This window comes from Theropithecus gelada, chromosome 7b (assembly GCF_003255815.1).
Source record: "Theropithecus gelada isolate Dixy chromosome 7b, Tgel_1.0, whole genome shotgun sequence".
Classification (NCBI taxonomy): Eukaryota; Metazoa; Chordata; class Mammalia; order Primates; family Cercopithecidae; genus Theropithecus; species Theropithecus gelada.
The window spans coordinates 4,375,754-4,391,876 of record NC_037675.1 but is presented as its reverse complement, the minus strand read 5'-3'; the positions used below and the strand labels follow the sequence as shown (position 1 = coordinate 4,391,876).

Here is a 16,123-nt window from a genome sequence, read left to right as displayed (position 1 = left end):
CATGAGGGCCAAGTTTTTAATGATTTTGGGATGAGCAAAAGCAAAAATGAATTCGCATGCTAAAAATGTACTTTAGAATTCTGTACTGATGAGAATCAATTAATACAAAGTAGGGAAGCATGTTTTATGTCTTAAAATGTTAAAATATAGGGCAGTCTAAAAAGGATGTGAAGTCAGAAGTGTCTTACATTAGTCAAACTACTTCTTTGGGCCTATGTGCTCACTACATGCCATGTGCTATGCTGGGCACTGGTCATTTAAAGATGAATAACAAATACTAAGTAGTTCCTGCCCTCTTGGAGCTCACAGCTTAGTGAGAGAGAAGTTTTGAGAGGAATGAAATTAGCCACTATTAAGGCTCCAGAGAAAAGCCAAAAATAATTTTAAAACCTTACATCAACTATATAAAGTTATCAAAAGTATTTTTTAGCTGAAAAAAGTTTATAAGGTACAGCCCTCCCTATTTTTGTCATTGATGACTTAATACCACGGAGGTTGTTCTTACAGTTACGCTGCTGACCTTTAAAACAACCATTAATGGATTTATTTTTGTATCATGTTAGAATGTGTCATACTTGATATTTGCAATTATCTTGAGACAGTTGAGTGTTGGGGTTAGCGTAACTGCCAGAGCTGAGTGAGTACCTCTTGTTCTCTGTGCTGAACCGGAGTTGCGACAGCCAGGCTGCAGAGCAGGGGCGCGTGTGAGAGGTGTTATGAAAGAAGAGCCTGAGGAAGCTCAGATGACTCTAAGGTTTCAGACGCTGATGACTGGGAAAACTGTGACAACAGTAACACAAACAGGGGAATCAGGAGGCAGAGTCAGATTTGGAGAAAAGCTGAGAAGGGCTATTTTAAGACTAGAGGTTAAAGTGCTGGTAAGTCATTCAGGTACCAATGCCTTGCAGACAACGGGAGCTGTGCGCAGGACTGGAACTTAGGAGGGTGTCATTTGGGTCTTAAGAGAGGTGTAGACATTTGCTGCACACAGGTCATGTGTGCAGCTAAGTGACTAAGCTATGATGTGACTAAGATCATAGGACTAGGAAAGCTCCAAAAAAGAATGTCTACAGAGCCCAGTCCCAAATATCTGAAAGACTCCCCTGTTTATGGGGCAGATGGAGGAAGTAGAGCCAGGAAAGGGAATTTAAAGTGAGTAGAAAACCATGATTGTCTTGATGATCGTGGTTGGAGGAAGGGAGAAGAGGAAGGAAGGAATAAAAGTAGTGGTAGGTGCTATAGAAAAAGTCAAGGAAATACTTGATTTGGGCCTTTGGCAAGTCTTTGGTGGCTTTGAGACTTGTAGGGAAGGAAAGCCAGTAAACAGTTTAGGAACTGTGCCGCAGGGAAACGTGTGCCAGTGATTCTACAGGCCAAGGGAAATGCTAAAGCTGTACTTTCACTGTATTCATGCACTGATTTTTCTTAATGTTGATTATTTTCCTAGACAAGTCAGCACAAAATTTAGCATCCAGAAATCTGAAACATGAACGTTTCCAAAGTCTTAGTTTTCCTCATACAAAGGAAATGATGAAGATTTTTCATAAAAAATTTGGCCTGCATAATTTTAGAACTAATCAGCTAGAGGCGATCAATGCTGCACTGCTTGGTGAAGACTGTTTTATCCTGATGCCGACTGGTATGTATTTTTAGAAGTGAATTGGCAGGAATCCATTGGCAGATGTTAAATGAAAGCTCTTTAATAGAAATAAAAAGACCACCTACACACTATTTCTATCATTTAGGGACCTCTTAAACCTCCCATACCGTAGTAAGAAAGTATATTACTTTATATCCTCTGGTCTGGTTGTTGACATGATGAAGTTTATAGCCCTGTAAAATTTTCTTCTTTTTTTTTTGGGTGGAGGGGGGATGGAGTCTCGCTCTGTCGCCCAGGCTGGAGTGCAGTGGCGTGATGCCTGCTCACTGCAAGCTCCGCCTCCTGGGTTCACGCCATTCTCCTGCCTCAGCCTCCAGAGTAGCTGGGACTACAGGCGTGCGCCACCACGCCCGGCTAATTTTTTGTATTTTTAGTAAAGACGGGGTTTCACCGAGTTAGCCAGGGTGGTCTCGATCTCCTGACCTCGTGATCCGCCCGCCTCGGCCTCCCAAAGTGCTGGGATTACAGGCATGAGCCACTGCGCCCGGCCTCCTGTAAGATTTTCAACTTGAAGCTCATTGTGTTGAACTGATCTAGAATTTTTCATTGGGAATTTTTCTTTTTTCTAGTGTAAACAATTTTGGAAATCAAACAGAAAAATCACTGTCAGAGACCATGACCATTTCTGGCAGTCTATTTGCAACAATCTAGTGTTGCATAGTGGTTAAATCATGTATGCATACGTGCATAGTGGTCCATCAGCTGTGGACCAAAGGCCTGAACTTAAAGAACAGCTCTGCTGCTCACAGCAGTGTGGCCACGTGCAAGGCGCTTTACTCCCTGGACCCGTTTTCTCATGTGTGCAATGGTGATAGCAGTGAAGTACCTGGTTCACAGAATGGCATGAGGATTAAATGAAAGTCATTTAGCACAATATTGTGTTGGCGCCACTTTAAAGAGTCTAGGACATTCATTGTGCTGTTAAAGCTTATGATAGCTGTTCAATGATTTATAGTCATTCACATGAGAATATTAAATAAACAGGGCAGAGCGCATGGAGAATTTGCAGTTTCAGTACCTACGTATCTAGACCTCCCTCTGTCTATCACTTGACTTGTGACCTTTAGCAAGTTAGCTAGTGCTGTCATTATTGTATAAGGTTGACTGGGCATCTGAACTTTTTCAGCCTGGTTTTTAGATTCAGATAGCCTTGGCTTAATAATCAGCATTTCAATTTTTATTAATTTATTAATCACTCTGTGCCTTCCTTTCAACCCTATTTTGGTGTTCCAGAACTCTAAAGCTGGAAAAAACCTTGGCGATGATCTAATCCGTTGATTTTTTTTCAGGGCTTTCCATTGTCCTTTAGGGTTTCAAGAGGGCATTTTTAAGGTCCTTCTACCCCAATTTTAACCACTTGAGATATATACATATAAAAAATATAATTATGTATACTATGTATATTGTATTATAGATAATATGTCTATTATATGTAATTATAATATGGATATAGTGTGTGTGTATAAATATTCCAAGTAAGGTTTATTTTTATTTATTGTTTTTGAGATAGGGTCTCTTGGTCTGTCACCCATGCTGGAATACAGTGGTGCTGTCATAGCTCACAGCAGCTTCAACTGGGTTCAAACAATCCCCCCCACCTAAGCCTCCCAAGAAGCTGGGACTATAGGCATGTGCCACCACACCTGGCTAATTTTTAAATTTTTTGTAGAGATGAGATCTCACTGTGTTGCCCAAGCTGATCTCAAATTCCCTGGGCTCAAGCAGTCCACCTGCCTCAGGTTCCCAAAGTCATGGGATTTATAAATAATAAAAATAAATAAACATTATATAGAAAGTAATTATTTTAATCCTAGCATCATTTTTAGAGACTCTTCTACTACTAGAAATAAAAAGTTTACTGTATTCCATTACATTTTAAGTTTCCTGCCCTAATTCTTGCCTTTGCTATTATATATGTCTGTGTAAGATGTCCTAGGCACAGTGGCTCTTGCCTGTAATCCCAGCACTTTGGGAGTCCAAGGAAGGTGGATTACCTGAGGTCAGGAGTTCAAGACCAGCCTGGCCAGCATGGTGAAACCCATCTCTACTGAAAATACAAAAACTAGCAGGGTGTGGTGGTGGGCGCTTATAGTCCTAGCTACTGGGGAGGGTGAGGCATGACAATTGCTTGAACCTGGGAGGTGGAGGTTGTAGTGAGCTCAGGTGGCACCACTGCACTCAGAACGAGACTCTGTCTCAAAAAAAAAAAAAAACTTTTTTTTTTTTAAATCATTTTTAAATTGTCTAAATGTAATAGTTGGAGTCATTTGAGTGTGGCAAATTGTTGACACCAGGGACAATATGCCTTGGTGTCCTATTAAAGATATGATTTCTTTTGTAACTTTTACATTCATGCTCTCAAGACAGAACCTGACAGATATTTTTTCATTGTTTCTCTTTCAGGAGGTGGTAAGAGTTTGTGTTACCAGCTCCCCGCGTGTGTTTCTCCTGGGGTCACTATTGTCATTTCTCCCTTGAGATCACTAATAGTAGATCAAGTCCAAAAGCTGACTTCCTTGGATGTAAGTTGTAAAAATACTAATAAAAACATGCCTTAGAAACAATTAAATTTCAGTCCTCTGAATAACCTTTTTATTAAATAGTTCATAATTTGTAAAAATAAAGCACAGCAATTAAATTAAGTTGTGCAGTTAAACAGAAGCCTGAAAATTTGATACAGATAACCTGTAGTTCAATCTCATTTTATTCTACAAGAATGTATTTTAGTAAGAACTTTTAACCAATGCTATTTTTTGCTGATGTAATTTTTTTTAACTAATAGAAAATCATTTCTTTTTTCAGTACTGCCAGGTCAGCGTAGTTCTCTTTCCCTTATATCTTAAAATGCATACACACATGCATGCCTGCACACATACGTCTTTTTTCCTCATGGCTGAGTTTAAGGAAGTAAATGAATGCATTCTACCTAACTCTTCACAATGTTGGTGGGGGTGGTGGCTCACGCCTGTAATCCCAGTGACTTGGAAGGCTAAGGTGGGAGGATTGCTTGAGGCCAAGAATTCAAGATCAGCCTGGGCAACACAGCAAGACTTTTTCTACAGAAAAATAAAATAAGCTGGACATGGTGGTGAACACCTGTGGTCCCAGCTACTTAGGAAGCTGAGGGTCACTTGAGCCCAGGAGTTTGAGGCTGCAGTGAGTCATGATCATGCCACTACAATCTAGCCTTGGTGAAAGCAAGACCCCAACTCAGTCTTCACATTGTGATTAAAAAGAACTGTTTTAGGAGTTAAAGTAACCACTCCTCGATAAGACCACTAGTTTGGTTTGCTTCCAAAGAATGTCTTAGTGCAGTGATGGTAGCCATTATTCAACCATTTGTGATATTATGGCCCCTTCCTTGTCATTAATCTTTAAAACCCTGAAATACATTTATCTAAAAAAAAAAAAAAAATGACACCATACAGTAGGATTGGAATATCTTGTATACCAAATTCATATTTATCTTGTTTACAAAGATGAAAAATAAAGCAAGAAAAGGAAATAAACAATGAGAAGACCATTTTGTGTTATGCTTTTTTTTTTTTTTTTTTAAAGACAGAGTCTTGTTTTGTCGCCCAGGCTGGAGTGCAGTGGTGCAACCTTGGCTCACTGCAACCTCTGCCTCCCAAGCTCAAGCAATTTTCCTGCCTCAGCCTCCTGAGTAGCTGGGATTACAGGCACCCAGCACCACGCCAGGCTAATTTTTGTATTTTCAGTAGAGATGGGGTTTCTCCGTGTTGGCCACACTAGTCTCGAACTCCTGACCCCAAGTGATTCACCTGCCTCAGCCTCCCAAAGTGCGGAAATTACAGGTGTGAGCCACCACGCCCTGCCTGAGTTACACTTAATAAGGGTTTTTAAAAAATGTATGTATTTACATACTTGTTATATTGAGATATGTATTTCCTTTGATAGATTTGATATGTGACTAATAAAGTATTTATAAAACCTAAAGACAAATGTAATTTTGTCAGGTTAATGTATAAAATTGAAATTGTTTACTACTTTTATACTTAGATTCCAGCTACATATCTGACAGGTGATAAGACTGACTCAGAAGCTACAAATATTTACCTCCAGTTATCAAAAAAAGACCCAATCATAAAACTTCTGTATGTCACTCCAGAAAAGGTTTGTATTTATATCATTATTTTAAAATATATTAAAGACCACTAGGATACATATATTTTTAAAATTTTAACAAAATTTTTTATATGTAGTGCAAAGAATTTTTGTATAACTTTCATCCAGAAACCCTAAATGGTAGCATTTTACTATAATTGCTTTGTTATTCTCTCTCTGCATATATTTTCCTGAAACATTTGATTGAAAATTGCAGACATGGTATCCTTTTAAACCCTAAGTACTTCACTGTGCATTTCCTAAAAACAAAGTATTCTCTTATATAACCTCAGTATAATGATCAAAATTAGGAGATGTATATTGATGCAGTACTATTACTTAATCTGTAAACCTTATTCCGGTTTCACTAGTTGTCCCAATAATGTCCTTTATAGCAAAAGAAAATCCCAGATCTTGCATGCTTTCAGTTGTCCTTCTCTGTAATCTTGTAAACAGTTTCTCTCTCTTAATGTCTTTAATGATTTTGACATTTTTGAAGGCCAGTCGTTTTGAGAACTATCCCTCAATTTGAGTTTATCTTGCTTCCTCCTGCTTAGATTCCTGTTACTCCTTGAATATCACAGAAACGGTGATATGTTCTCATGCCCACTGTCAGGAGGCACTTGATGTCGATTCGTCCCATTACTGACAATGTTAGTTAACTGATCGCTTGGTTATGGTAGTGTCTGATAGACTTCTCTGCTACAAAGTTATCCTTTCTTTTCGGCCTTTGTAATTAGTAGATATCCTGTTGTGGGATGCTTTGAGACTATGTAAATACCGTTAGTGATCAGAATTTTACCCACAACTTTTAGCATCCATTGATGATTCTTCCTCAAATCAATTATTACTATAATAGATATAAAATTATTTTTTAAATGTAGTTGGCGTTTTGCTGTAAAAAGAGTTTTCCCGTTGATTACACTTTTTTTTTTTTTTTTTTTTTGGAGGTGGAGTCTTACTCTGTCACCCAGGCTGGAGTGCAGTGGCGCAATCTCAGCTTACTGCAACCTGGGTTCAAGCAATTCTCCTGCCTCTGCCTCCCAAGTAGCTAGGACTACAGGTGCGTGCCACGACACCTGGCTAATTTTTGTAGTTTTAGTAGAGATGGGGTTTTGCCATGTTGGCCAGGCTGGTCTGGAACTCCTGACCTTAAGTAATCCACCCGCCTCGGCCTCCCAAAGTACTAGGATTACAAGCGTGAGCCACTGTGCCCAGCCCACATATTTATTGATACAGCATGAACTCATGACTTCTTAATTTATTCAGTGAGTTACAATCAATTATCAAGTATTTTGATGTTCTAATTGTCCTAGATGTGACCAGTGAGACATCTCTATCAAGCTGGCTTCTCTGTCCTTTTGACATGTCCGTCAAGATGTGAGTGCTACATGTGCTCGTTGCTACTGAGATGTCCTTGCTTCTAGGCCCTGTTATGAAGAGAGCTATAAAATATATAATTTCTTCCCCAGCCAACATGCATCCATATAACCCAGATATGGAACCGTGTTGCCAGTGTAAATGTGTGGTGGCCCTCAGATGTCTTGAAGCAGACAAAAGTTTTAGAACCACTAACCTGCTAAATAAGTTGTTTGCTTAATGTTGGTGAACATTCTAAAATGTGATCTGCTATTTTCTGTTACTTCTGCTGTTCTCTTCATAGATTGAAATAAGAACCAATTTTATATGGAGGTGTTTTTTTTGTTTGTTTTGTTTTTTCTTGAGACCGAGTTTTGCTGCTGTTGCCCAGGCTGGAGTGCAGTGGCGTGATCTCGGCTCACTGCAACCTCTACCTCCTGGGTTCAAGCAATTCTCCTGCCTCAGCCTTCCTGAGTAGCTGAGGTTACAGGCATGCACCACCACGCTCGGCTAATTTTGTATTTTTAGTAGAGACGGGGTTTCCCCATGTTGGTCAGGCTGGTCACAAACTCGCGACCTCAGATGACCCGCCTGCCTCAGCCTCCCAAAGTGCTGGGATTACAGGCATGAGCCATCGCACCCGGCCTTATATGGAGGTTTTAATACAGCTTAAGTTGTAATGGAATTCGAAGACAACAGAATCATAAGGTGATGTGTTTCAGTGTTTTTAAATGTCTAATATATTTCTGGCCTAGATCTGTGCAAGTAACAGACTCATTTCTACGCTGGAGAATCTCTATGAGAGGAAGCTCTTGGCACGTTTTGTTATTGATGAAGCACATTGTGTCAGTCAGGTAAATATTGTTTTTTATATCCGGAAATATCAATAAATACATACTACCAACAATATATGTATTTTCAATACTGAAGACAAACCCACGTTGAGTGAACTAGTCTGCTATTTTACTGAAGAATAAGGTGGTTCTTAATATATTGAGCAGTGTTGGCTTTTTTTTTTTTTTTTTTTTTTTTTTGAGACGGAGTCTTGCTCTGTAGCCCGGGCTGGAGTGCAGTGGCCGGATCTCAGCTCACTGCAAGCTCCGCCTCCCGGGTTTACGCCATTCTCCTGCCTCAGCCTCCGGAGTAGCTGGGACCACAGGCGCCCGCCACCTCGCCCGGCTAGTTTTTTGTATTTTTAGTAGAGACGGGGTTTCACTGTGTTAGCCAGGATGGTCTCGATCTCCTGACCTCGTGATCCGCCCGTCTCGGCCTCCCAAAGTGCTGGGATTACAGGCTTGAGCCACCGCGCCCGGCCCAGTGTTGGCTTTTTATAGAGGGAAGCTCCAAATAGTCTGAAAAGCATTTTTTTTTTTTTCCCAACTAGTGGGGACATGATTTTCGTCAAGATTACAAAAGAATGAATATGCTTCGCCAGAAGTTTCCTTCTGTTCCGGTGATGGCTCTTACGGCCACAGCTAATCCCAGGGTACAGAAGGACATCCTCACTCAGCTGAAGATTCTCAGACCTCAGGTGTAAGTTGTTGCACATCATGTATTTGAGAACCCTGGGGCAGTGATTGCCAGAGCTGCTACACATTAGAATTACCTGTGGCGCTTTAACACCACCTCCCCACCCCACCCCCATGCCCAAGTTGTACCCGATGGCAGCTAAATCAGAATGTTTGGGGCTGAGAGCCAGTAGTTTTTTAAAAATCCCCAAGTGATTACAATGTGCAGCGGAGTTTGGGAACCAGAGTCCTAGGGCTTTTCTTCACTTACTGAAATTAAAACTCCATTTCAGTACCTACTTTGGAAGTAGGGATAAATTGCATACCATACCTATCATCCCTGGTATAGTCCCAGCAATAAATAAATTTTTACTTATCTAATTTTGGCGTCCATATATCCTAGAGTATATTTCGTGAAGTGAAAGATGACCCTGCTTTGTCATTTCCCCCTAAGGTCCCAATTGAATCCACGATGTTGAAAATGGTCCAGATACTATGTCGAATAGTTTTTTTACTTTGTTTTCTTCTCAACAACAAATTGCTTCTTGTTGCCACCACATCCATAGCTCTTCAGTAACAAAACCTATAAAAGAAATCCCCGCATATGTATCTAGGCTGTACTGGATTATTTTATACTTCTACCTGAGTTTGTAGAGATACGGATTTTTGGTAGGTTTATTCACTCAGCAAATATTTAACAACCGTTGTGTGCCAAGGTTAAAGTATTTTTTTCTTCTAGTTTGTTAGTGTGCGCTTGAGTTTGAGATGTAAACATTAACATGGTATGCCTGAAGGAGTAATGACGGAACCGGATACTGGGGTGAATTTTTGAAGCACAGCTTTTGTTCATTTGAAAATAAAGGGCCGGGCGCGGTGGCTCAAGCCTGTAATCCCAGCACTTTGGGAGGCCGAGATGGGCGGATCACGAGGTCAGGAGATCGAGACCATCCTGGCTAACGCGGTGAAACCCCGTCTCTACTAAAAAAAAAAAAAAAAAAAAAACTAGAGGTGGCGGGCACCTGTAGTCCCAGCTACTCGTGAGGCTGAGGCAGGAGAAGGGCGCAAACCCGGGAGGCGGAGCTTGCAGTGAGCTGAGATCCGGCCACTGCACTCCAGCCTGGGCGACAGAGCGAGACTCCGTCTCAAAAAAAAAAAAAAAGAAAAGAAAAGAAAGACAAGCTGGCTCTGTAAATATTATAAGCAGTAAGAACAGCAACAGTATCTCTTAGAGGATTATGAGAAGAACTGAAGGTTCCTTATGAAGGATATGAATGGGTCATTAGATTAAGATAGCTACAAAGGCTTTTGCAGGTTAAACTGGCAGCTTCTAAATTATCTGATCTAAATCAAGGAATTCCAACATTTTGGGTTTCTTCCAGCCTTTAAGTTGTTTGGTTCCGGCCTAGAATATTTTATTGCTAGTAGCACTGTTATATAGCACTAATGACCACACTCAAGTGCAAGGATTTTAGAGTCCTCAGAATTTTGCGTGTGTGATCACAAAGTTTGGAATGGAATATTTTAATTTAATCTCACTTGCAGAGGAGTATTTGTATAAAAATTGGGGGAAAATATTTTGCTTCTATAATTGATATGCATTATAATGCTATATTTAACGTGTCATATTAGGCTAGGCATAGTGGCTCACACCTGTAATCCCAGCACTTTGGGAAGCCAAGGCAGACGGATCACATGCGGTCAGGAGTTCAAGACCAGCCTGGCCAGCGTGGCAATACCCCATCTTTACTAAAAATACAAAAATTAGCCAGGCCTGGTGGCATGCGCCTGTAATACCTGCTACTCAAGAGGCTGAGGCAGGAGAATTGCTTAAACCCAGGAGGTGGAGGTTGCAGTGAGCCAAGATCACGTCACTGTACTCCAGCCTGGGCAACAGTGTGAGGCTCTGTCTCAAAAAAAAAAAAAAAAAAAAAAAAAAACACACACAAAAAACAAAAAATTTATATTATACTCTAGATTCTAATAAATAGCCTATTTGCAAGAACTTTGCTTCTATAAGTACTGCATTGATCCATAATTTTTTTTTTTTTTTTTTTTTTGAGACAGATCTTGCCATGTTGCCTTGTTACCCAGGCTGGTCTCGAACTCCCGGGCTTAAACAATCCTCCCGTCTCAGCCTTCCTAAGTGCTGGGATTTTTCTGTCTGCTTATGCCAGATGCAATCTACTGTTCTTTTGGATCAGTTACATTAATGACAAATGCCCATAGTTAAATGATAAAAAAAATTTCTTTTCCTTTTGAATGACTTTTTGTAAGTATAGGATTTGTGATTTATGTTTGAGTAAACAGTGCACATATTTATTTATTTATTTAGGGGCAGGCACCTTGAATCTCTTTTCTTAGTACTGTGGAGAAGAGATCTGCCTGAGAAAGCAAGGTTGTGGATTTTCAGTCTCCAGCACTTGGTACATAATTGGTACTCAGTAGTAATCAATAAATGAAAAACATGGAGGAATTTGGGTAAATGTAAAAATTTAGGTATGTCTGTTGACTCCTTAATGTGTTTGGCCCTTCCCTGCATTTGGAAGTAGGAAATTTTAAGGAACACTTTCTGGGACTCTGTTTCCTGATGTCTTCTGCCAGTAGGCCCCTGGTTTGGATTAACTTTGCTCAACTGCTGCTATGTCGTGACCCTGGTGAAGTCAGGTATTCCTAAGGTTGAAGCCACAGCCCCTGTGCTGCTCTCCTCCTGCCAGTCTATAATAATATCCTTCCTCTTTGGGAAATACAAGGCACATAAGAAAGGCTATATTCCATTTCCTTAGGGCCTTCAAATGTGAACTGGAAGAGAGCAAAGAGACAGGCATATAGAGTTAACTATAGTAGAACAATAACAATAGCTAACACTTACATATCCAGCCTACTCAGTGTGCCAGGCACTGTTGTCATTTTATGTGTATTGACCCCCTTGTCCACACAGAAGCAAGGTAGGTACTCCTATTTTCCTCATTCTACAGGTGAGGAAATTGAGGCACAAAGAGACTACATAACTTCATATGCCTAGCAAGAGTTGGAGTGAGAACTTAAAACCCCAGAAAGCTGGTTTCAGAATCCTTTAAATACTAGGTCAAATTGCAGAAAGAAGAAAGCAGTGATTTGAGATGTAAATTACAACTGCAGAAACTGAAGAAGACAAGATAAGCTAGAACCCCCAGTAACAGCTGTTATGAGGAGGGGTCAGATCAAGTTTCATAAAGGAACTGGGCATTGTAGGAGGAGTAGTTTATTTAAAAGCGTAGGCTGGGCGTGGTGGCTCACGCCTGTAATCCCAGCACTTTGGGAGGCCGAGGTGGGTGGATCACCTGAGGTCAGGAGTTCAAGACCAGCCTGACCAACAAGGAGAAACCCTGTCTCTACTAAAAATACAAAACTAGCCAGGCTTGGTGGTGCATGCCTGTAATCCCAGCTACTGGGGAGGCTGAGGTGGGAGAATTGCTTGAACCTGGGAGTCGGAGGTTGCAGTGAGCCGAGATTGTACCACTGCACCCCATCCTGGGCAACAAGAGTGAGACTCTGTCTAAAAAATAAATAAATAAATAAATAAATAAATAAATAAATAAATAAATAAAAGTGTAAATAGCAGCCTAGCGCAGTGGCTCACACCTGTACACCTGTAATCCCAGCACTTTGGGAGTCCAAGGCAGACAGATCACCTGAGGTCAGGAGTTCAAGACCAGCCTGGCCAACATGTTGAAACCCCATCTCTACTAAAAATATAAAAATTAACCAGGCGTGGTGGTGGGCATCTGTAATGCCAGCTACTTGGGAGGCTGAGGCAGGAAAATTGGTTGTACCTGGGAGGTGGAGGTTGCAGTGATCCGAGATCATGCTACTGCACTGCAGCCTGGGTGATAGAGCAAGACTCCGTCTCAAAAACAAACAAACAACAACGAAAGCTTAAACGGCTGTATTGAGATACAATTTACATACCATAAAATTCACCTAAAGTTGACACTTCAGTGGCCTTTTTTTTAGTTTGTTTATGGGGTTGTGCAGCCATCACCATTATCTAATTTTAGAACATGTTCGTCTCCATTGAAAGGGAGAGCACACCCAGTAGCAGTCAATTCCTACTTTCTCACTCCCCTATTCCTAGGCAACCCCTCATCTACTTTCTGTCTCCGTAGATTTGCGCCTATTCTGGACATTTCATATAAATGGAATTAAATGGAATCACATAACATGTGACCTTTTGTGACTGACTTATTTCACTGAGCATGTTTTTAAGGTTCCTCCATGTTGTAGCCTGTTCCAGTATTTCATTCCTTTCTATTTTCAAATAATACTCCATTTTATGGATCCTACTCTCTGTTTTATTTACCCATTCATCATTTGATGGATGTTCAAGCTGTTTCAATTTTTTGGTTTTTTTGAATAATGCTGCTGTGAACATTTGTGTAGAAATTGTCCTGTGGTCATAAGTTTTATTTCTCTTGGGTTGCTGGGTCTGTGGTAACTGTACGATTAACCTTTTCAAGGACTGCTAAACTATTTTTCAAAGTGCCTCCATCTTTTTTTTTTTTTTTTTGAAACGGAGTCTCACTCTGTCACCCAGGCTGGAGTACAGTGACACAATCTTGGCTCACTGCAACCTCCACCTCCTGGGTTCAAGCGATTCTCCTGCCTTAGCCTCCCGAGGAGCTGGGAGTATAGGCACGTGCCACCACACCTGGCTAATTTTGTATTTTTAGTAGAGATGGGGTTCTACCATGTTGGCCAGGCTGTTCTTAAACTCCTGACCTCAGGTTATCCACCTGTCTCGACCTCCCAAAATGCTGGGATTACAGGTGTGAGTCACCGCGCCCGGCCGCCTCTATCATATTATATTACCTTCAGCAGTGTATGGGGGTTGCAATTTTTCCACATGCTCATCAACATTTGTTACTGTCTTTTTTTTATTACAGCTATATGAAGTGGTAGGTGAACGGCATTTTAGCAGGCAAAGAGTGAAAATTCAGGGCTGACGTTTCTGTTATAAAAATACTGGTCAGGCCAGGCTCGGTGGCTCACGCCTGTAATCCCAGCACTTTGGGTGGCTGAGGCGGGTGGATCACCTGAGGTCAGGAGCTGGAGACTAGCCTGGCCAACATGGTGAAACCCCATCTCTACTAAAACTACAAAAATTAGCCGGGCGTGATGGTATGCACCTATAGTTGCAGCTACTCGGGAGGCTGAGACAAGAGAATTGCTTGAAACTGGGAGGCGGAGGTTGCAGTGAGCCAAGATCACACCACTACACTCCAGCCAAAAAAAAAAGTACAGGTCACGCCCAAGGAATGGTGAATAATCCATTGGATAAGTGGGGAAACATAGAGAAGGGATGACCCTGACAAGGTGGCTTGAGGCCAGATCATGGAGGGCCTTGCATATAACGATGGTAAAATGTTTGGACTTTATTCTTTTGGCACTTTAACCTGGGAAGTGGCTTGATCTGAACTGTGTGGATGAATGATAACCCTGGCAAGAGAATAGAGGAGAGGATGAGTGGGAGAACAGAAAGTTAGAGGTAGAGCAGCCCTTCAGGAACCTGTTGCAGTAATTGAGGAGAGCTGATGCTGGTGGTAACAGCAGAAGTGGAAGGAAGAAACGGAGTCAAGAGAGAGGGCAGGAATGGCAACTAAATGGAATGAGAAAAGTGGATATGGTTGAAGTTTATAGTAGTTCCTGGGGCAGGTGACTAGTACCATTGACCATAAATGGAAATGGAGGAAGTAAGATGAGTAATAAATTTGATTTTAGATGCATGGTGCCTGGGATGTTTAAGGGATGAGTGGATGACCAAGATAGCTATCTTCAACCTTCTTTGGTCACATGTACCTCCTGAAAGAATCCTGGAAAACTGTGTACCTCCTGCATACATACATACATACATACATATATATATATATGTTTTAGACTGAGTTTGGTTCTTGTTGCCCAGGCTGGAGTGCAATGACACAATCTCTACAACCCCCACCTCCCGAGTTCAAGTGATTCTCCTGCCTCAGCCTCCCGAGTAGCTGGGACTACAGGCACTTGCCACCATGCCCGGGTAATTTTTGTATTTTTAGTAGAGACAGGGTTTCACCGTGTTGGCCAGGCTGGTCTCAAACTCCTAACCTCAGGTGATCCGCCCGCCCCAGCCTCCCAAAATGCTGGGATTATGTGAGCCACCACACCCAGCCATAAGCAAACATTTTGATTGAGAATGGATCTCTTAATGAGATAGGCCTTTAGTTTGTTTAAGAGATGAGATCTCGTTATATTGTTCGGGTTAGTCTAGAATTCCTGGCCTCAAGTGATCCTCCCACCTTAATCTTCTAAATAGTGGGGACTACAGGTGAGTACCACCACACCCAGCTAGGACTTTTTGTTGTTCAGTTAGTTCACATGTCTGGACGAATTGGGGTCTGTTCATATTTCTTATTTTTATGGATGTAAGCACTAAGAAACATTGCTCACATAAACATGTAGATGAGAATGGAAGGCATTTTTTGTAGCTGTAACAATTATTTGAATTCCTTCTGACATATATGCCAAGATTACATAATGATCCATCATCAAAAATTATTTTTAATTATCTGTCAACCTAATTCAATTAGGTCCTTCAGATTCGTGGTAAGCAAAGAATTGGAAACTCTCTGACTGGGAAAATAAGCAAGATCAATGGTTATTCACTTTATTTTTTTCTAGGAAAAATACCCTAAAAAAAGCTTTACCAATACTTACCTAATGACTATTAAGTAGTCTTATTATTCTTTCAACAAGAATCCTGTTCCCTGTATCCAATATGTATGGAAGAGTTAGAGAAATCAGAATACTGTTAGTTTCAGTATACCTTTCCAATATGATATTTTTGACAAAATATTTTATTGTGTGATGTGCTTCTCTAATAACTTTTTTGTTGTTGGTTTTTGAGAAAGGGTCCCAGTCTGTCACCCAGGATGGAGTGAGTACGGTGGCGCAATCTCGGCTCACTGCAACCTCCACCTCCCAGGCTCAATTTCTCCTCCTGCCTCAACCACCTGAGTAGCCGGGACTACAGGCGTGCACCACCATACCTGGCTAATTTTTATGGTGTTTGTTTGTTTGTTTGTTTGTATTGTTTTTTCGTAGAGACAGAGTTTCACCATCTTGCCCAGACTGGTCTCAAACTCCTGAGCTCAAGGGATCTGCCTGCCCCAGCCTCCCAAAGTACTGGGATTACAGGCGTGGACCACCATTTCCAACCATATTATGTGATATACTTTTAAATACAGTTTTGTCAAAACTTTGTGGCTATAGATTAGCTCTTTCCAAAAATGGGAAATGACTACCATATAACCTAATTGGTAAAGCCAGTCTTTACTGCTAAATTAGACTTCTTTTCTTTGTGGGTTTTGTTTTGTTTTGTTTTGTTTTTGTTTTTGTTTTGGAGATGAGGTCTTACTCTCACTATGTTGCCCAGGCTAGTCTTGAACTCCGGGGCTTAAGT

General features: G+C 41.0%; 1 protein-coding gene across 4 annotated transcripts in view; it reads left to right on the top strand.

Annotated features, from left to right (window-relative positions):
- BLM (Bloom syndrome RecQ like helicase) overlaps positions 1-16,123 on the top strand; it is a 107,155-nt gene that overhangs the window by 47,787 nt on the left and 43,245 nt on the right. For all 4 annotated transcript variants that reach the window (XM_025392647.1, XM_025392645.1, XM_025392644.1 and 1 more), the window contains 5 exons: positions 1,448-1,639; positions 4,064-4,182; positions 5,681-5,794; positions 7,900-7,998; positions 8,529-8,677. In XM_025392647.1, coding sequence (XP_025248432.1) covers positions 1,448-1,639; positions 4,064-4,182; positions 5,681-5,794; positions 7,900-7,998; positions 8,529-8,677 — 673 coding nt within the window. The remainder of the gene's footprint in view (positions 1-1,447; positions 1,640-4,063; positions 4,183-5,680; positions 5,795-7,899; positions 7,999-8,528; positions 8,678-16,123) is intronic.